Raw genomic sequence first — 22,838 nt, 5'->3', positions numbered from 1 at the left:
TGAAAGTATTGACTTTTTTTACACATGAAACAAGCATAGAAATCCACTATTTGGCCAGAAAAATCAAGTAACATTCCTGTGAAGATCTTCTTTGATGAGATACAGCTTAACAGAGATATGGCAGAGGACATTATGTGCAGTGTCTTCATATAAAAGTGTGTGCTTGAGTGTGTGCGTGCCCATACATTAGCGGAAGAAATATAGTCCATTTATTTGACTTTTTTCCCAAAACCCTTTCAACTGGTAGCACAAAACTGTTTTAGAGAGCTTTAGCTTTCTACATTACCAGTCTCAATGACTATGTATAATGGTGAATCTGAGCTATGCTTTCTCGTTCACACCTGTTGCCAAACACGTTTTCTCGGTAAAAGTTTAGCTAAGGAAGATGAGTCAGAGAGACTTTCAGTATCCTCAAAGGGGCAAATGCACTTCTAGCAGAAAAGCACTGAAGTGCTTAAGTGAACAGAAGTCAGGTTTACAAGCACCATGCATCAGATACTTTAACACTCACTCTATCTAAATAAAGACTCTACTTTTCACAGTAAATGTCAGCTCCTTCTTTCACATTAAGACATGCCTTGGAAAGTGGTGCAAATAGTACATTATGTTTTTTCACACACTACTGAAAGCTGCTAATAAGGCATGAAAAATGTTTTAGCACAGCGTTATCTTCTTTTGCCTTCTGCCTTGTTGAATGCTCAGAAGAAATCTTGTTTATAATCTATACCCATCCAGGTCACAGAAACATGGATTTCAGGACCAGGTCAGAGAACTATGCATTGAAATAGGCTGTCCGATTTGCCACAATTATGCTAGATACATGAAGAAAATCTAATTTTTTCAAAGACTAGTTCCAGATTATTTTCAAGAGAACATACATTTCTGGAGCTTCTCTCTAAACTTTTATCTGTGAAGCCTGTCTGAAAAAAGCTACAGTTCCCAATGCCACTCCTTCATCTTACACTGAGGGAAAAGTTTCACAAAGATCCAGATGTTTTTCATAGGTATTTTTTTCCTCCCAAAGGATCTGAGAACACGGGGTTCAGAAATACAGGCTTACAGATTTTTTTTGCATGAAATCTAGTATCAGAAATCTCTGATCATTTCAGTTTCTGGACACAGTGAGTGGGTTCTCAATAAATATTTTACTATTCTTTTTCTGTATCATTAAACAGTCAAAGGAAACCTGATTTAGAGTGCTGACCATGCAGAAATCGTCCAGGTTTGAACCCTGAAGACTTGCACATTTTGCTAAAGTGAAGGGACTAGTGTTTTCTGCAACCACTCATCCTGTTCCCTCCAATTACAAGAGCATCCTATCTGAAGCTGAGCAACAAACCAGGGCCCTGTAGAGTAAACAGAATAGAACAGACTAAAAATGGAAAAACAGAGGAAAAAATATCAAAACTACCAAAGAAAAAACATTATGAAAAACTAAATTTATTATTTTCAAGTTAGCTTAGTCCATGTGCAGTAACACTTCAGTCAAGCTTTTATTATCTAGGTGTAGATTGTATTAGAACAGTCCCTGGACGAGTTTGTTGTCTTAAATAATACAGCTGTATTTAACAAAGATTTTCCTTAGACTGCTCAAAGAGTAATTTCCTTACTTTACTTTAGTAATAAGTATTTACTTAAACATAAAGAAGAAAGCGGGAAGCAAATCATATTTAAACCCTCTAAACAAAGGTGAATTTTCCCTAAAGCATAATCTTCTCTATGCTAGTGTTAGTGTCAGATGTTAGCATTAGATGTTAATGTTACATATTAGTTTTAGATATTTCTGGCATTCAAAATATCTTATTACCATGGAAAAACTGTAAAACCTGAGGTGTTACCACATGCAATCATGAGCAATAATGAAGTCTATACAAAATTACTTTCTAATTGTTTTCTTAGTTCAAAGCTCTTTTATGGAATAGGGAATTACTTTCACGTGCTTTCTATCCGTCTTTGTTTCTTTGGGGGTGTAAAGCACGTAAAGAGACGGTTACCTGACTGTCTTTTTTCTGAAAAGGAATGTTTTGCTACACTTCCTAAAGATTATCAGAGCATGAGTGAAACAGAGAATTCAATCAGGGTTCTGAGCAAACTCCATGACAACATTCAAAGCAATAGATCTGAATTCTGAAGCTGCAGATATTGACTTTAACAATATATACATGTCAGATTCGAATGATACAAAGAGAAAATAACAAATCTATATTTAAGAGCTATCTGGAAGAAAACTAATCTGTGTAACTACTAAAGTAATTTTAATAGAATTTGAGGCTTTCAATGAAAAATTAACTGAATACATGTAAAATGGGATAAAAATCAGTTCACATACGATTCAATATTTTTCTCTGATAACTTTTTTTAATACATGCTAAACGCACTATATATAATTTCTTTTTATTTCACTAATATTTGACTCAGTCCTATTAGGGAACTTGCTAAGTGAAGCAGAGTGAATAACAGCAGAGGAATTTGAAGTAGGCCAAGGAATTAGTGCTAGGGTGGATGAGAATGAGTAGATCAGAGATGGAAAACATCAAGGGACACTAATAATTACATTCCTAAAGATTCAGTCTTTTTTGAACAATTTCATAAATTGTAATAAATGGTCTCACCACAGTGAAAAAAAAAAAAAGTGGGAAAGAATATAAAATAGAAAAGATAAGCAGTATATGATCTATCAATGTATACACACCTACAAATGTTTCTCATTACGTTTCAAGAATGAAATGATTTTGGTTTCTGATAAGGCCTTCTCCTTGGAGCTGTTTTCTTCTGTTCATTTTTACAGCCCTTAAAAGGTCTTCCTTGCCTCCTGCATGGATACCATGACGTCTTCTAACTCCAAGACCAGTGTGAGAAAATGATGCTAATCTGCTGGAGACACAGATTCAAACCAGAAGTTTTCTCAAACTTGGGCAGATTTTTGTTGATGATCTCAAACTATTAACAGCAATCTGTATTTCTGCCTTTCTCAGTACTGATATTCCTGGCTCTGCACAGCTTAGCGAGTGATTGAACTGACTTTGATTTGTGTCATTTCTGACCCTTGCCACCCACTCTCTCCTTTACCTGATCAGCTTTCTTTATTTGTTCCAATTTCAGCTTTGAAACTCTGGATTTGAAACCTCTCAATTTCAAGCTGCTTTTCTTGATTCAAGGAAAGTGTTGGGAATGGGGGCCAGACAATTGCTCTTACTATCCTCTGCCCTTTTTTTCAGAACGTCCTGTATCTTCTGGTTCGTACAGCCCATGTACACTTTAGTCCTCAACACTAACTGAGCGAGACTTAACTCATTAAATTCTCTTTCCTCCTTTCGCCCTGACTTTCCCCTCCCTTTCTCCCTCCGTCCCTCCAAATACGTACAACCCATGCCTCAGTCACCTCTCACACTCTCTGGCTGGAGTCAGACAGACGGAATGTCCAGTTAACACCTTCTCACATTTTCTGAAGTCGCTTATCTGTCTGTATTTCATTTCCTGTTTGCTTCTTGCCTTACAGCCCCATTCAGTTCAACTCTCTAACATAGGAATCTGTAAAACCACAAAGGTAAAGTGGAGGCACATGCAATATTTATAAAAAACAAACAAACAAACAAACAAATTACAATGTTCATAGCTCCCTCATTCTGCACAAGCAGGGTCTTGGAATAGTAACTCTTAACTCCACTATAATGAAAAAACTGCCTTCAGTAAATGCAGACTTTTGAGGAGAATGGAAGTTAAGTATTCACCAAGGACTTCAGCTTCAAAAGCAGCTGCAATCTTAGTACTTCAGTGCCTTCTGCATATTAAAGAAAATCATTTAGAAATTCGTGTCATTATTGCCTATTTCTGCAGCAAACGGCAGAAGTACCATGGTATCACAATATTCTGCAGTTACATATCCTCATAAATTATACTTTATTTACTGTAGAATTCAGAATAATTTGAATAAACTTTTCAGTCGTGGATACATACACATACACCTTTGCTCCATGTGGTGTTATTTTTTTTATTCCTTCTTTTTGAACAGAACAAAAGGCACATCGTCTGTTCCAAACAGCTCTTTATTTAAAAGATCATCAAATAAGATACCAAAACACAACAACAAATGCAGTGTATGGGTTATACAACTACCCTAAGGATTTATTAGTACACAAAAATAACCAAGAGACTTAATTCATGCAAGAACTATTAAGTAAACTAATTCTAAGACCTTCTCTATACCTGCTACAATATAGAAAATCTTAGTTATTTTTTTTAAGAGAATTGTTTTTTAACCATAGAGATTATTCATTGAGTCAACTAAATAGTTTTTTGCATCCTAATAAAAGTCTTTACAATATTCTATTCTAGGAACAGTTGTCTTTAAATACACACAAACAATATAGTTTTGAAAAAAATTTTGGAGGAACCACACCATTGATTCCAGACAAATTGATTCCCAAGTCATACTGCTCTGTGACAACTTTCTTTAAGAAAATAATGCATGATATAGCACATACAAGTTTGGTGGTTTTTTTGAACTTGAGGGTTTTTTTGTGTACACGTTTATTTTAGACCTTGAGTTAAATATTTATGGGGGGGGGGGAAATCTTAAATTCTGAAATATTGGATTACAAAAATCTGTTACATAGCTTGGATTTTTAAACAATGAGTCAGAAAAAGCTGAAATAATGATGTCAAGATTGTCTTTTAGGATGTTTCCAGTCTATCCTCAAGATCAAATTCACTGACGTACAAACCCAGCAGTTTTTCATTCACATACTGTTAACACTTTGTTAAGCAGCTTAGCCACGACATCTGGACAGAGGTCCTCAGCCTGCTGGCAGTCATTTATGAAAGCAATGTGTAGACTATCCGAGAAGTCCCTTATTACTCATAAGAGAAACACATCCTGCAAAACATTCCTACAACTGAACTTCAAGACTAAAACAGAAAACGGTTCCAGGCTAATACTGCACTTTTGAGACAAAACAGACTGGGAGCTCAAACGGACAAATGCTATTCCTTGGTAATTCAAATCCAGTCATGTATAGTCCCATTTTTTCCTTCTATATGAGAGAATGTGAGGAGTCTCCTGAGACAACAGCTGTACGCTCTCATCTACTTGGAGAAAGCAAGTCTTAGTTGGGCAACTAACAGCTCCTGAAGGCTTTATGCTCCTTAATAGCTGACACTCCTCCAGAAGTTCCTGGGTGGCTCAGATGCCTTTTCTCCATACCATCACCTCAGAGTCGTCATTCCATCAGGCAAATCTTGCCTGTTAATGAGGTACCACAAAGCTCTTTCTAGTCCACTGTCTGATTATTGTATCAGAGTATCCACGTATCCTGGATCCAATAGGTTTTGAAATCCGGTCATCAACATTGTGCTTTTGTGTATGTCTTAATGTGACACCTGCTGGATTCAAGAGATTGGATGAGAATGCCAATTCTCGGTAGCAATGAATAAAACCAAACAAACATGGGTTTGCTCTTCTTGTTGACAAAGCTTAAAAGTGTGATTCAGATGCTCATTGGCAGTCCAGTAAATGGAGTGGAATAAAAATAGTTTTAAGTCTATTATTTTTTTTAGATGCCAGGGGTATGTATTTATCTACCTAACTATCTATCTATTTGCAGGTTTTGCAGCCTCACTTACGACTTTTGAATGCTTGGATTCAATGAAATGAAAATCTCATTCCTCAGGTTCCTTATGAAGATTGACCCCTCCCTCCACTTTCTTTTTTCCTGGGCAGCGGAGTACAGGTTCTGACTCTATTGTTACGTCACAGAAGTCATTGTATTTTATTTTGCAGATTCTATGCAACTCATGTTTTATGACTGACTTCAGTCAGTCCAATATTTTGGATGTGGAAAGCATCAATGATGAGTCTGGAACCCTGGGGAATTTCAGAAGAATCTGCTCTTCTTTCTGCTCTCCTACACTCAAGTATTATAGTGGTGGCTTGCATACTTAATTTGATACCACATAGTGAAAACTGGTAACTAAACTTGGAGAAAAAGAGTAAAGATCAAGACCAAATTATCATGTCTCCATTGTGTGTTAGTTAAGAGTAGGTTATGAGGCATCATCACAATCATACACTGCAAAATTAAATCTCTTTTAATCTGCAAACTCTACATTTCATCCACTCTGTTCTCACCACAGCCATTAAACTCTTATCTAAAGCATAGAACAAAGTTTAGACTTATAACAGAAAAGACAGAAAACAGAAATTTTGTAATACACCACAAGCAAGAATCAGAAAAGCTGAGGACTTATTTTATCACTACATTTAACCTTGAGAACAGTAACTATTACTTTTTAATGTTTCTTTTAAAGAAAAACTAACAAATATATGCTTCATAGATGACAAAATTATTCATTTCTCTATGTTTTACTTTTCTTGTTTAGGGCATTCATAACATTATGGATGATAACTATTAAAAATACATAAAATCAAATTAAATCTCAGTTACATTTAATTCTAGATTAGAAATAACTGAGAGGTTCCTGCAATTGCTCTGTATGACAATATCCAATATTTTAGGAGTATGAGAAATAATTAAGTATAAAGTTTCTGAATAATTGGTATAATTACTCATCTATGAACATCATAAAAAAATCAGCAATGGAATATGTAGGAAAAATGTGCTTCTCCACGGAGACAGAGAAAGACAGCAAATCTCTCAGTAATTGCCTTTATAAAACAAAATCATCCGTATCAAGAGGCAGGTTATTTAAGCTAAGATAGCAATCTGAGTTAATGGTCTTCAAAATAACATTTTTAAACTTAAGGCAATTATCAGCTGCAAAAAAAAAAAAAAGAAAAATATGAAAAAAAACCTGTCTGAATTTACAAATCTTTACATATTTTGAGGGCCTCCTCTGGCATGAACTTCATTCAGCACCCATTGTTGCTGCAAATAGAGCATTGATTTTGCAGACAATGCACAGCTAGAGCCAAGGCAGGTACCCTGAGGATCCCACTGAAATAACATGTGAAATAGAGATGAATATGCATAAGTCTGCCTATTTTTTTGCTGCCATCATCCAAAAAGGAGAGCTAAAGAAAGGCTGTAATTCCACAGCAGTGAGGTCATCAGGAGGTAGCAACAGCTAGAAGTGAAAGAGTGAGAGATTTCAAGAAAATAAGGGTCTCCCAGACATCAAAATATCCCTTAACAGCTCTGCATATCTGACTTAATTGTATAGTTTAAGTGTGTTTTATAACATTTTAATGCTGCTGTGCTTGATTTTCACCAATGACCAATAACAGCTGAAATGCCAGCATTGGCTTTTGTTATCTCTAACTGACCATGTTACAGTTCTGGATATTGTTTCCTCATCCAGTTAGACTGTCTCTGACTCTGGATGACATTCCTCTGACAGATCCCTGAACACCTCCCTCAGAGGCTAGGGAACAACTGCACAAGATACCTCCTGCCATACTTTAAGTTTTACCTCCTCCAGCGACACACAGTAGTGACCACGTGTGGATTCACAGTGTGTTGAAAGGAAATGGGTTATTTTAAGCCATTTTCAGCCAGTCAGTCTGGCTAATCTGTTAACTCTGCACTGAAGGAACTAGTACAAGTCCCACTTGAGTGTGGAGCACTATATGAGGGTCAAACAGTTAATATCGTTATTTGAGATCTTTTGCCATCACTCTTAATATCTAAATCACCTACAAAATGAAACATGGAAGGATGTTTTTGGTTTTGAAAATTTTAAGATTCTTTATCAGATGACAACCACATTACCTTACACTTTTTTTATTTTTTTTTAACTCTCATACTCTTAAACTGAACACAAGAGAAAAATATCATGGCAAACTGTTTGTCTTATTCTTCTGTATTCCCCGTGAAATAGTGATCTGAAGTGTCTTTGCTTTTTTTCCTCATACATTGCTAGCTGTGCATTTGGAACAAACTCTGTTCTGCTTTGTTATTTCAGACCAACATTTAGAAATGTAATTTAGAACTTAAAAGTGTCCATAATAAGAATACGGATCTTGTACACTTGTTGGAAAGAGAGATGTTTCTTAGCCACTTGAGAGCTTAGTGTGCCTCCAGTCTAATTCTACAACAGTTTAATAAAAAAATAAAGGGTATGAATCTACTAGAACCTTATTTAAGCAAAGCCCTTAAGCATATTAAGTATTTAAAACATTGAGACCAAACGTGCTTAAGTGCTTTGCTGTATTCAAGTCATAACGATTATTACAGTAATTAGTGTATGCTCAGTTATATCTTATGAGTGCATGCATTTAGTGGCTATTGAATAAACTGATTAATAACATTTTCAGTAAGAAAAGGAAATACAGTTCTCTTTAATATAGTGAAAATATGTTTTACTGTAAAAAAATATCCCTCCTCATGTAATAAAGTCGGTATAACCATTGGTATGGGTATGTTTTTTTCTATGCGTATCCCTGTATATGTTTAATAATAATTGACAGAAAATCTGACCTGTGAGAGGATTTGGAAATTCTCTAAGTGTTTTTCTTTTCTGGAAATTTGTTGGAACAGCATTGCTTTGAGGAAACACCTCAAACAGAAAACAAGTAAGTTTTCAAACGCAATGTCTGTTCTAGTTTTTGACTTCTGGTCTGAGTGTCCAGGCTTCATGGGTCTTGGACCATCCCTCTATTTTGACTGTTGTTGTGACTCTGAGTTCTTTCAGAGTGTTCTCCTCCAGACTGGAACCCAGGATCATTGAGATCCCGTCTCGTGCACACATCACAGATACAGAGCTGAAAAATGTCTAAGTTTCAGGTGGCACTTAATTCCTCATGGCTTGAGATCATTTTCTTCATGTTGGAAGCTTCCTTTTTCGTCACCTTCTAAGACTATCTTTAACCCTGAAACTGCCTGTTATTACAAATTTGCAGAGGGAAGGAAAGGAAATGCCTTTTAATTGTAAGTTTAAGACGTCCTGATTTTAATTCCTCTTTCAAATATTTCTCCCAAGTTTCTCATATAATCAGATTTGTATTTTGGCTTTAACAGTGACAGCACAGGAGCATGAATCAGCTTTTATTTTTTGTCTTTATTATTTTTCCTGAGCATTCATAAATTAGGTAGACATTGTAATTTCTTTTACTGATTTAATAAACTGTTTTCCTTATTTAGTCCGTGATACACAAGACTCTGAAGCACATCTGGCTTTGTTCTCACTAGTATACTTTGTTAAAGTCTCATTTATGTATTGTTTTCTTAAATTATGACTTCAGTGGCAAGTTAGGAGTCAAGAACTTAAAATTCAGTTGTAAGCAGGCTATTTAAAATACGGATTTTGAAATTGCCATTTGAGAGTTAGCTGATAGTATTTCCTTCCTTTCTGAAACCTAATCCCTAATAAATTAAACTGGTCAATATATAACATATTGAGGCAGTTCTCACTAGTCTATTATGCAAAAATTTGCAAGCATATATATGTTTGAGAGGTTGCATTAAGAGATTGTAAGATTCTCAGTAGGGTTTATGGACAATATCAATTTACTTGGTGTATGTCGGTGTGCTTTATAAAATAGCAAAAGACTACAATATTGTTGTAAATATGTTGAAATCTCAGTTTTGTACAATACATCATGCTTAGAAACTATATTTATTTGCAAATGTATCAGTCCAATTAATCTCAAGTAGGAAAAAATCACAATCAAGAAACAGCAATTGCAAAAAAAGACACAGTTATGTTATCATCTTGATGATTTTCCATAGTATATTTTCACACAAGTATGATTTTAGATTTAAATAAGATAACCATAACGCACAGTTACCTATAAACTAAATATACATTGTTTTCTTCTGCTGCATCAGTAATATGAACTTCTCTTGAGTATGTATGGTCTTCTAGCTTTGTTGACATGTAGCTGCCGTTTCAGAATATAGGGATTTTTTCTTTTCATTATTTCCTTTTCTTGGCTTGAGTTCTCTAGATCAAAAGAATCTTGCTGAAGTAACTGTAGGATGCAAGACAAGATACAGTGTTATCAGCTTTTTTTGGTAATGAGAATTACCAATTCCTAGTAAGTTTTATAAAACTCTAAAACATCTGCCAGCAATAAAAATATTTACCATAGTAGTTGTGGGTTTAGGAAAAAAAAAAAAAGGAAGGGAAAAGAAAGCTCAAAACTCAAGACACAAAATTAAGATCAGGCTAAAGATGAGCTGAATCCTACAGAGGTGATACTTAAATTCCACTGAAACAGATGAGATAATTGGTTTTGCCTAGAGAGAAAAGCTGGAACGTCCTCCTTAGACCAAAACTCGACTGAAAACTTCCTAGTGATTGTCACTCTGTAATCATTCATTTAGGCTAAACACCTCCTAAAACACCCACTGCTTGCTGGTTTCAGCTTTCAAGCAATATTTTTATCTGCAACTTCCTACAGCTAAAAAATCAAAATGTGTAATAAACAAATGAGAAATGAAATAAAGCGCAAGAAAGCCAAAATTTTGTCAGTCAAAATTTCTTATATAACCGTGGTTTGAGTTTTACTTGGAGTTTTTAAAGTTATTTTTTTCAGATTTGTTCTTGCTTTATCTGTTAAGATTTCATCCATTCTCTTAACACATTCTTCCATGCTCAAGTACTCAAGTACTGTCTAGCTGAAAGGCATTAAACTGAAAATGTTTTTATGCTCACCTTAGTATTTCCCTAAGCAATCAAACTCTGTTACTCAATTAATAAATGAGTGCTCATCTAAATTCTGTTGAAATGAATGGAAAGACTCTCATGGTTTCAACAGACTTTGGAGTCAACCCTGGTTGAATAAGAGCATAAGAACTTCTTTCATTACATAAATTGTTTATTTCTAGCCTTTTTCAATTCTTCTCCCTCTGGCTCTATTCCGTCCTCTTTTATGGTGTTTTAGAAACCTCTGCACTGCATAAGTGTGTTCCTAAGCTGAGAGAGGAATATTTTTTTTTTAATTTCACATGCAGTAGTGTCAGGAGTGATGGTTCCCAGCCACCACAAGAGGTGATGCAACTGCAAAGTAAGGAACTGTGGCTAAGTCATACAGGCTATCGCACATAGTCAGTTCCACAGTAGCTCCTTTTCAGCAATAAATGGGGTGAAGAGAGTCCTTAGAAATCTCTGGTTCTCAAAGATGTTGCAGTTTTATGTTGACCACCCCAGCTAATATGAAGGATTGCGAATAAGTCTGCAAATACAGAGCTGTGAGGCTCAAGATTCAACCAGATTGTCCATGAACCTGTGATAGCTGAAAAAATTGGGTTTACTGGCAAGTGGGTAGTGACACCAAGATGCCTTTTTTCACTACCCAAAGCAACTTTTAGTGTAATATATAACAACGCCAGTGGATTGGGCCAGGTGTGCCTCTGTGTGATCACTGCACTAAGATAAATATCACAAATGGACTATAAAAAGTCATTATTTAAGAGTAGCAATCCTCATACAATCACGATGTCGACTTTCAGGGCTCTCTTTAGGTGTGGGGAAGCAAAAAGCAAGAGCTCCCTTGCTACTGGTTTCCTAGCAATGATAAGAAGCCCAGAGCACCTGGTAAAATTACACGTACACAGGGGCATGTGTCCATGCATTTTGAATCCAGTTTGCCTTAGGGTCTTAAAAGGATTTTCAGAAACTGCCTACATTTAGTTATGTCCCAATAAATCTGCAGTAACTTCACGTCTGTAAAGCAGATACTAATTTTGTGTTCTGGCATAGAGCTCACTTTCATGTGTTTGTCTCGTTCCTTGGAAGGGCTACAAAGAGTGGAGAAAGTATGTAGTTAAGAACAGTTCTCATTTATCCATAGGTCATTACAAAAATAAAGACAGCTCATCAGAAACTACATTAATTCATTACTCTTTCAATAAAAGGCATTTTAGAGGTATTAGAGAATATTAAAAAGGAAAGGAAAGCTCGGATAACGTAATGGCAGTCACATGGATATGGATTTTAAAACATCACTACAAACAGAGCCTGAGAGTTTAACATCAGTTGAAATACGAATTTTTGACAGTTTATTTTACCTCCCAATGCTGAAAGGCTCTGCTGTGGCAAACTTTTTGGAGTTGATATACTGTCAGCATTGCTTCCAAGCTGAAGCCATCCAGATCAGCAGGAAACTGTCTTCCTGAAACGAGATCCTCTTCATCCACCTCTACTGCTTCCCCCACTTGGTTGTTTATGTTGTTGACAAGATTGCAGACATTTAGCAAGGTCATTTTCCAGTAAGGAAGTTTTGCTCTGTTAATCTGAAAATACAAATACTATTTAATATAGCAATTTTTGTTTTGCTTTTTAGTAATAATGTGTGACATTCAAACATTTTGGTAGGAACAAGTTGTGTGTTTGAAGTACTTTTCATCTGCTCAACTTTTAGAGAATAATTAGAGAGTCCTGAAATTAGGACAACTCATTTATTAAACAGGCTAAGTCTGCTTCCCCACAGCCTTACCCCCCAGGTAGATATACACAATGAAAAACTAAACTGCTACCAAACCAGAATGGTAGCATTTCATAGTCATTCTGCACAGGTACAAACAAAAACACAGATGGAAATTCATATAATATAAATTCGCAGGTGTAAATCAGGAAAATGAGTCAAACCCACTGGATAAATTCCCAGTACTGGAATTCATGGTGGATGCCTGTGGTTAACTAGACACTCCTCCTCAGTTCAGAACAAATATAAGTCATTTCAGAATTCCCTGAGAAAAGGAATGGAGTCCCTGCTTCAGGGCAAGCTGCCTGATGAGGCTGGGTCTGAAGTTACGGAATCTGTAAGCCCCAGGAGTTTTGGATGCTAGAGTCATGAGCTTGGGAGATGTGAACTGAAGGTCTACAGGCTTAGATGAAGACAGAGCAAAGATGAAACAGAGCTGTGCAAACAAAATATTCCTGATTTGGTAATTGGATTGAAAAACTCAGGACAACTGTATTTAGGTGGTCCATCATGGACCTGTTTAGAGATGTTACAGAAAGACAGAAATAGAGAAATTTCACCATGGCTTGTCTCCACTTTTGCTTGCTCCAGTATCTCACATTATTTAGGAGCTATTTAACTTTTAAGCCCTTTTTAAGAAATTTTGAGAAATATAATTTTTACTTTTCTACTGGTACTGTTCTTTCCAAGCAGTTGTGGCAGTAGTCTTCTTTAGTTTTGATTATCAATAGAAAAAAAGTAAGTCAAAAAACTAATTCCTACTTCATTCACTGCTTTTCATGTCTTTGTCAGTTTCTTGGTTCGCCCACTACTAGTTATTTCTTTCAAATTGTATTGCTTTTTGTGGTGAGTATAGAAATTAGTTTCCTTAAACTAGAACTGGTGACACAGCAATCTCCAATCAAAAGCCAAACAGCAAATTCCTATTTATTACTGGCAAGGGCTTCCTTGCTGTGCACATTAAGATTACACGTTGCCTATGAACTGAAATATAGTTGCTTCTTTTCCTGGATGTACCAAGTTAAGTATAGGTATTATATTAACACAGATGTTGCCTCCTACATACTGACAGCATTAATTAAGAGTGTGGATGCAGTGCTTACTTAGACAAACATCAGGCAATCACATAATCTGCTGTTTCTTTAAAGCACCTTTCTAACAAAGGGGCACTGTATACAAGATTTATGCATATTCATGATACTTTGCTACTTTTTTGACGGAAAAGAAAGAAAATGGAGAGGAGCGAGGAAGAAACCAGGAAAGCTGGCATCACTATTAGCATTAGTTACAAAAAATTCCCTTTTGGCCATAATCATTACTGCAATATGCATCTGTTATATGCATGCCTTTCAAAATGAGAATAATTTAACCCTTTTATAAAATCACTATGTGTTCTCAGATTCCTGACAGGGATCAGAAAGGGAAAAAAAAAAGAGTATTTTCTTTTGAGGCTAAAAAGAAAACAAATCTCAAATCTTATTCAAAAGCTTGAAATTGGTGCTGCATTGTTTACTTAGAGCTCATCTGATGTTCGATCTAGGTGCGTTAATTAGTCTATTGAATTATTTGAAAAGATGTGACAAGTTCAAAATAAAAACTATCCTTCTTGCAGAATGTCTAATTAACAGAAGTTAAACTAGCAAAAAGAGTACGTGTCCACTGCAATTTCAAAATCTTCTTTGGTCTGTTTTAAAATATTTGTGAAATATAAAAACATGGAGCTTTCCACAACAAATAAGGAGGGTTTTCCAGTGTAATTCTCTCTACTGGGTATATGAAAGAAATGTGAGCTAGCACTACAACAGCTAAATTGCAATGAAGAATGAAATCCAGGAGCAGTGCTAAGTGAGCAAGTGAGAATTCTGAGTTAAAAAAAACCCACAAAATATTCCAGTGGATGGGAACAGAAGAGAAAAGGATAGGGAAATTTGTTATGCTTTCTTGCATAATTTATTGAATCTTTTTGATCTAAAGTTACTACTTTATGTTAGCCTGATGCATGTCTATATTTAAAGGAACCTTTCTCTGTATATTAGTAAAATACTAAAATAGCAGACTTCATCAGGTGAAATGGATCTTAGCTGCTACTTATGAGATTACGGAAAAAAAAATGCAGTGCTGTCTGCAAGCATACTTTGTTTGTTAAGGGAGTCCAATTCCCATCAATATCACACATAAATCACCTCAAAGTACTACTCTACTCTACTCTACTCTTCTCTACTCTACTCTACTCTACTTCACTATTACAGCAAGTATTGTAATCAGACAGCTTTGTTTTATAGGTTATAGGAAATCTCTGAGGTGGTTATCCTAAAAAAATATGTGAAAATACAGTTTAAGATGACCATAATCCAAATGTTCAGGTACATTTCCAGTGTGTGATATATTTTTCACACAGGTCTAAGGAATACCAACTACAGTTGTTCAAGATGCATTTTGGAAAACACCTATATAAAAGATCAAGGAACACATATCTGCCAAGATGGAACTAATTTTTTTAAGATAAATCTGAAAAATCTGGAAGTGATCTGAAGGAACGAAAGAGACTGCAGTATGAATCAGAATTGAAAAGTGATTAATGCTGAAGTGAACATGATGTATGCATTTCCATTGTTGAACATGCTTGTGAAATAAGACTCAGATATGTTTTCCCACACCTCATGTATCTTGAAAGAGAATTTTAAGTCATCTAAGAAACTGAAATAAGCTTGAGAATATTTCCTTCTTTGACAACTGACTTGTCATACAAAAGATTAAAGAGAATCCCAAGTTATAACTTACATGATATCTTTTTCTTTTCATTTCTGGTTGAATGATACCCCTAATAGTTTGTTTAGGGTACTTCTTATGTTATAATACATGCCTCTCAAATGCTATTTTTGTAGAAAAAGAAAGATAAGTTCTCTGCTTTTTATATTCTCATCTTCATCTAGTGAAAGCAGATGAAAAACAAATTCTTAACCAGTAAAACCCAAGGCAATGTAGAATCTCTAGGCTTTCTGTTCGGAATAGTAGTTGAATTTTGTCCAGAATGTAACCATAGAAATAATACTACTACTCTCTATCTTCAAGCAGATATGGTATTGAGTTCTGTTACAGTCGAAGTTCTTCTTCTTACTAATGCTTGTAAATGTAATGAATTTTTATGCGTGACTGAGTCAGGAAGTCAGTAACTCCCGAGCAGCTGACAAGGAGGCTAAACTGTATGGGCACATACAGTCAGCAACAGGCACCCTCAAACAGTAAGAAGCTCAGAAGGTCCAAGACTCCAGAAAATTAATGTGAGTGGGGATGCCAAAGGTGGAGTATATTCTAGTGATTATATATTCTTCAAGGAAACACTTTTTTTTTTCCTCTTTTTTTTTTCCTTTTTTTTTTCCTTTAACTAACATCGTCTCAATCTTGTTTGAGTTCAGAACATTCTTCATGCAAGTGGTGGTTTCAGGCAAGCATTTAGGAAGCTGGGAATAGAGCTATCTATTTCATACAAATGAGAGACAGCAGACAACTGCTCACATATTTGTGACACTACAGGTTGTGTTGTCTTACCAGATCTTCCAAATGGCTCGTTGGATTTTATCTTAGAGGAAAGACAGATAAAATATTTTAGGGACTTGTTTGATCCCTGTATCTTCTTTGAGATGTAACGGCAGGGAAGGGTGATAAACGGTATTAAATATTGAAGACAAGTAGTAATAAGCATGGACACACTTCTTTAAAGATGAAGAGTGATTCAGCCTATAGATGACCTTAAAGAGCAGTTTGAAAAGGGTCAGTGGACATTTGACAGCAGTCTGTAAAGTCAAAAGCATATGGTAACTCTTTCCATAATATTGGATAGACTACTAAATGTTGCAAAAGGTGTATGCTTAAACTCTAGCTGTAGTCTTGATACTATACCTCACAAGTTCCTACTTAGGAATATTTTTTTATCAATTAGTAGAACCACAAGTGATAATCCACTTCGCTGCATTTTTCGATCTGAGCTTTCATAAATAATTTCTTTCTTTTTTTTTCTTCCTCCATCTTAATGCTATTTAAATTGTCTGGATAACGCTTGCTGCTTATTACCAAGTCAGCGTCAAAGGCAGTTCATACAATTTAACAGTAATTGCCCTCAACTGGAACTGGATCTCAGGCACAATACAAGACAGTTCTTACACATATCATCCTTAAATTTCTCTCTCACACCAGAACCATACTTGTGTTATAATGAAGGTTAAAAGCTAGCAGAAGACAACAGGAAAAAAAAAAAAAAAGAATTTGTAACTTCTTTAATGAATGGAATAGTGGCATACCTCTTGTAGAAGCATTTATGCACACTTTTTAGCAGTTCCATCATGCCTTACTTAGATGTCAATAGACAATACATATTGAACTAATGAATTCTAGATGGTGATTTCAGGCAGTATAACGTAGAATTAAAGCAGTGTCACCAACATGCATCTACTGCTTCTGTCAATTTCATGTGTCACTTGACTTACGGTATAAGCCATAAGAAAATTCAGCAGCAACCTACATGATGTAAAACAACATACAAGAGTATTATAGCAAACATCATTACACTACCAACTGATGCACTATATTTGTGCATTTTTAGTCACCTGAGATTGTGCTCTGTGCTGAGAGGGAGGAAAAGAAGGAAGTGGAATTTAGGTTCACAGTTCCACTAAAGTCAGTAGCACAAATACCAATAGCTGCAGGGTTTCCTCCCAGGGCATACCATGCTTTGCCACACAGAAAAAGAACTATTTTTGTTAGTCACCTACATTTAAATGTCTCAGGAAAAGAATATCTATTAAATCTTTCTGTACCATAGAGAAGTGAGTGGCAAACAGGTTTATTTGGCATCTAAGGTTAACTATCATGCCAGCAAAGAACATGGGAACCTAAGAACTACCAGACCAGATCAAAACAATGTATTTTCTGGCCTCATTTCTTATTTTAGTCTATTCAAAGGATCCTGTGAAAAAGTTCACATATAAGCAAATACAGCAAACACAGAAGTCTTCCAGGCAGGTTTTGTTCTTGACCTTCAACTAGTCATTGGTTTATGAAATGCTTTTTTGGGGGGGAAATTTTACATTTCTCATTTTATTTTCCTTTAATTTTAGCACGACTTGAACTTCATTAGAACAAAGAATTAAAACATTCAACCTTAAGCCTATGGCACTGGTTTCAGGGTTTGTGCTTTAATATGTTGCTAAAGAAATATCAGACATATGTATTTCTTAGATCATTCATGGAAAATAACAGTGTCGAGAAAGTGTTTGTCTATCAGCTTGTTCAATACATATGTACAACACTTGCGGCTTCACCTTGTCAGTATAAGATTGGAACTGAATTTTTGCCTGTTTGTATTAAATAACATGTACATCGCTCACAGTCTGGCAGTCTCTCAAGGAAATGTCACTTATCAAATTAATATTTTCATAGTCATGTCCCCATGTTCCTATACTGACACTATGATTAAACTCCTAAACCAAAATCAGCATATGTATTAACAGTTTCTGCTTTATGACTGTCTTGATTTTATAGGCATATAGGAAAAGTTCTACATAAAAATAACACTTACGGATTTGGCTGAAGGTTAATTTAACTTTCATCAGGCATAATCCTGTTGGAAACACGTTTCCTCATATAAATTTACATCTCTGCACATAACACAGTTTTGACAGTTTAATGAAAGTACCAGTGTTATGAGTGAGAAGCACTTTTAGTGTGTCACATCAACACCTTTAAATTTCCTTTGAACTGGAGAAAACCTTGCACCAAAGTAATGTCCAGCACTGAACTTTTCAGTCTAGACCGTAGGTTATTACTTTGTGCAAAGACTTCTGGGTTTGTAATGAGAACTCATTTGCTCCCTACCCGTCGGCTAAAAGAAGAAAAATAATTACCTTTGATGTGTACATATTGGTCAATAAATCTGCTTCTAACGCTTTCATTTCCTCTTCTGAATCTGGGAATAAACCAGAAACATATGTTTATTATTTCATCATAAATCATGGACATTTCAGAATTTAGATATATCAATGGATTTTGAAAAATGAAGAAACAAAAATCAACCAACCAAATAAAAAACTTAGATAAAAGCACAGTGAAGTCACCTAGAGGGACTGTGGGGATTCTTCAGGTAACAGTAACATTATGTTAAAATGGATACTCACTACGTTCTTAAAGCATGATCAAGTTCATTGAAGTGAATTAAATGATTCATGAATCTCAGTTCAGTGGTAGACAGGCTCCCTAATTTGCAGCCCTTTCAGTAAACAAAACTGCTGTGATATTCTTCATCCAAAATCAGTATGATTTTCATAATCGTGATTTGTCACCTCTGCTTACTTTGGAAGAAGATTTTGGATATTTATTTTCAAAAAATATTTATTTAAGTAGCAGCTAAGTATTTAGGTGCTTACCATAATGGCAGTTATGATTACCTGACAAGATTTTGTCTTGATTATTCTTGGTTAAATTAAGAATACTTATACTGATATGGTGGAATCGAGCTTGACCTTTGTGATACAAGCTCTTGACAATGCATGTACCAAAAGCAAGTCTTCTGACTGAAAGTCTTAGGATTTTTTTTTGCTAATTTAATTGACCTTTGACAACTCAGCAGACTTGCAAGATCTGTAATTTGGTGAAGAAGGTAAAAACTTCTGCAAAGAGAAAAAGTGGCCACAAACTTTTCGGCTTTGTGCTCTACAGAATCAGAAGGAAGATCTGGTGCCTTGAAAATGTAGCATCAATCACAGCTCAAAGACAGGATATACACAGTTAAGTCTCCAGGCAAAACAGAGTTCCACATGGCTTTCAGCTTTTCTGGAATACCAGCAGTCCAAAGCTAAACAGTATGCTTACTTATATTTAAAAAAAAACTAAATCAAAATCTATTCCATATTCATATAAGTCATATTTCACTGTCATTAAAATGATAATTCACATGCTGTTGGCATGTAAAACTCTACCACAGAATCTGTGGATAGATTCTGTCCATGTCTTCATTTTAGGGATCATCACCATGTTGTGTCACTATCTTTCACAGAACATGAGACTGTAAAGGACCTTTTATACAAATATGTGCTAATCTGTCATAGATTTCTGCTAGCACAGTAAGCCAACCATTATAATGTTCTTAAAAATCAATCATGTTAATAACAAGATCTCACCATCACTGTGTGTCTTCTTTGGGGAATTCTTCGAAACTGTCAATAGTTATTCACCTTCTTCTAATTTCAAGTCTAATTTGTTTCTAATTACAAATTTAGTAATGGTTTGTATATGACTTCCTTCACTAAAAATGACACCTTTGTATTTGCAGTATTTGCTCAACTGGTATTTTTTGAGAGCTCTTCCTAGCTTAGATTGTTAGGGTGTGCTTACACGGTGATTAGCTAACAAAGGCAAGATAACTGTGCCTTTTGAACATAAACCATTTCCGTGTATTCCCCAACTCATCAGAGCAGTCCTTCTCTGTGCTTGATGGGATGTCAAGATAGCACAGCACAGTACAGTTTGGATCAGAAGCCTCAGTACTTAACTACCTTAATGCTTACCATTAGCTACAGGAAGTAGCTCTCCTACGTTTTTTCATTTTGTTTGTCTTTCATGGCTGAAAAACTTTAGTACCTCATAAAAAGAAAAAAGAGGGCAGATAATATGACCAAGTCTTTTATCTCCTCAGACATTTCCAACAGCTGTGCTCCTGTTAAAAGGAGCTTTTAATGGGAACGTCCATTATTTCCTAAAATGTTGTATTTCGCACTGTCACACCGCTTCTTGTTTCTATTACTCAGGTCATCAAAAATTTCTCTGTGCTATGCCAGTCTTCCTCTGTAGAGATGTGTCTGTTCACCTTTGCATTACCAGCACACTACATTCATTCATTCTTACTTTTTGCATTGAAGCTATTACTGAAAATATTAAATGATTGTAGATTAGTATCACAGTAAGTCATCAGCAACTAGTCTCCAACCTAATGCCTTTCAGCCCCTTCAGCACTACTGGTTGTCAGTGTTAAGTACTTGATCTCTTAACCACTTTACCGTTAGCCAAAGTTCTGCTGGCAGCACGAGATCACCTCAGCTAAATTTCTACTACTGATCGCAGCAGCTCCTGTGAATGGATGAGAGGCGCATGTGTGACAGCATCATGATTTGTGGTGTCCTGGGTCATACCAGCTGAGGACAATGAAAGGACTTGTGTCTGGTTAGCACCACTATAGAGGATGGAAGATAGCTTCCACGCCATGGAAGCTGGAAGATAGCTGCAGACATGGAAGACAGGTAGGTATTAAGGAACATTTTGATGGAGAAAAGAAGTCTGGAGGACATTATTTAGAAGGCTGGTCAAGATTTCTCAAGTGAAGAATAAAGCAAGGCTTGGAGGAGGAGAAGGGAGCACATCCAGGCAATTCAGGAGTGAGAGAGATGAGGAATAAGAACATAAAAACAGTAGGCTCTCAATGTATAAAAAAGTCTGGTTACACACTATTGTTCAAATCAGAGGGAAATTCACACAGTTTGATGTCTTGATTCACTTCTTAATAACAAGAAATATAGCTTCTATTCATATATTCATTCTACAGGAATAGTTACCTTCTAGAGGTTCACGCTTTCTCCTGAGGGCGAACATTTTCAAAAGAAAATTAAAATGACTGATCATGTTCTCTATGACATAACTGTCCATATTGGCTAAAACTGAGTTAGTCCCTCCACAAAAGCTTCTCCATGGTATTTCTCACTTAAACACAATTTCAAATTTTCCAGCAAATAAACCATCATGTCAGTCACACTGAAAATACTCATCATTTGTTTAAAAAGCTTCAAATATATGAGAAAATAATAAATATTAAGCCTTGTCACTAAGATCACCAGTGCACTATAGTATACAGACTGATTATGTTTAAACTGTGATAAAAAGCAGGTATTAGGCGTGTTACATTTTTCTTCTGCAGGGGAATACAAATTGGAAACTTTCACCTACTGTGAGAATTAGGAATCCTAAGTCCTCCTGAATGCTGAAGCTGAAAAATGAAGCTACTTGTAAATTTACTCTTTAAATTCTGTGGAGTTAAAAACTAAAGTAATTTGCAAGTTAGTTAAGACTGGATTTTGAAATTTAGTCTGCCTCATGTCTGTGTTTGTACACCTGTTTAATCACCACCATACCTATTTTTGGTCATAAACTTAGGGTATAAATGACACGCACTTAGCTGTGTCATTTTCCACAGAAGCAGGCAAAGCATTTTAATATATTGTCCTCTTTTTTCAGGTTTCTAAAGCAATTGCTCTTATAGTAGAAATGCACTTACATTAACCTTCTTCCTACAGTGTGATCTGCATCTGATTCAGTGTTTTTTTGTCATAATTCCAGATCAGTTGCTAGCGATTTTTTCCCCAGAATACTAAAATTGCATTTCTGTCACTAAAAAGTGACTGAAGTGCATATGTATTCAGGCTGATTTGGTTTATGGCAGCTATTCATATGAGTTGCAGAAATCACAATTTCTACGACAGTTTGGAAATATGTGGTACTCAACAAATCACAAACGAGGCAGCACAATCAAGCAGATGGTCTACACTGATTTATATTTCCACTAACTAGCCTACACGAAGTGCCACGGTACGGATGCTGTGAGGAGGACCGGTTTCTATGAAGGGAGAAAGTTACGGGCGCGACACAAAAAATGATGCTGGCCAGCGCCCGTTATCAGCGCCAGCTCCTTGGCGCCTACGGGTTACAGCCGCGGCAGCCCGAAGCGACTTCACCTCCTTTCCTTAGGTGCCTCCCAAGGCTCCGGGAGCGGCTGAGTGCCCACCGTCCGGAGAGACTTCGGGGGAAGGCGGCGAGCCCGCGCTGCGGGGGGCGCCGGCGGGAGCTTACCTGAGCCGAGGCTGCAGGAGGCCAAGGCCAGCAGCACCACGCACATCAGCTGGGCTCTCATCCTTGCCGCGCCGCCCTCTAGAAAGTAAAGTCCATAAATCCTGGGGAGAGACGGAGAGAGAGAGAGACACAGACAGAGAGAGAGAGCCGCGCCGCTCCGCACCCTCAGCACGCGGCTGCAGGCACCAGACGGGGCACCCGGACCCTTCCCCAACTATATAAGCCGCGGGGTGATGTCACGGCGGTGCCGCCATCGCCTCCTGATGAAGCGCCCTCCCTCCTCCCCCGCCGCCCCCAGCCGCCCCCTCCCCGTCGCTCCGCGCCCGCCAGCGCTGACGCCACTCGCCGCCTGACGCACGCGGAGCCCCGCGGGGCGCGCGGCGGGGCGCGGAGCGGACGCCCGCGCTCACCGCCGCGGGGCGCGGCCGGAGCGGGCTTTTCCCGAAAGGGAACTATCCTCTGATCTGGAAAATCCCTGAAATAATTTTTTTTTTATTGTTATTATTGAAAAAAAAAAAGTTACCGCCGTAGCTTGCTCGGACCCCTGGTGCGTGCTGCGCGCTGG

At 36.7% G+C, this 22,838-nt stretch overlaps 1 protein-coding gene across 1 annotated transcript; it reads right to left on the bottom strand.

The window, feature by feature from the left end:
* Window positions 1–9,781: 9,781 nt before the first annotated feature.
* Window positions 9,782–22,334, bottom strand: NTS (neurotensin). Its single transcript, XM_009985670.2, has 4 exons — window positions 22,274–22,334; window positions 18,286–18,347; window positions 11,970–12,194; window positions 9,782–9,928 (listed from the first exon to the last, which is right to left on the bottom strand). Exons 1-4 carry the CDS (start codon window positions 22,332–22,334, stop codon window positions 9,782–9,784), a joined length of 495 nt encoding a protein of 164 aa, XP_009983972.1.
* Window positions 22,335–22,838: the final 504 nt, after the last annotated feature.

This window comes from Tauraco erythrolophus, chromosome 4 (genome assembly GCF_009769465.1).
Source record: "Tauraco erythrolophus isolate bTauEry1 chromosome 4, bTauEry1.pri, whole genome shotgun sequence".
Taxonomy (NCBI): Eukaryota; Metazoa; Chordata; class Aves; order Musophagiformes; family Musophagidae; genus Tauraco; species Tauraco erythrolophus.
This window is presented reverse-complemented; position numbering and strand designations above follow the sequence as displayed.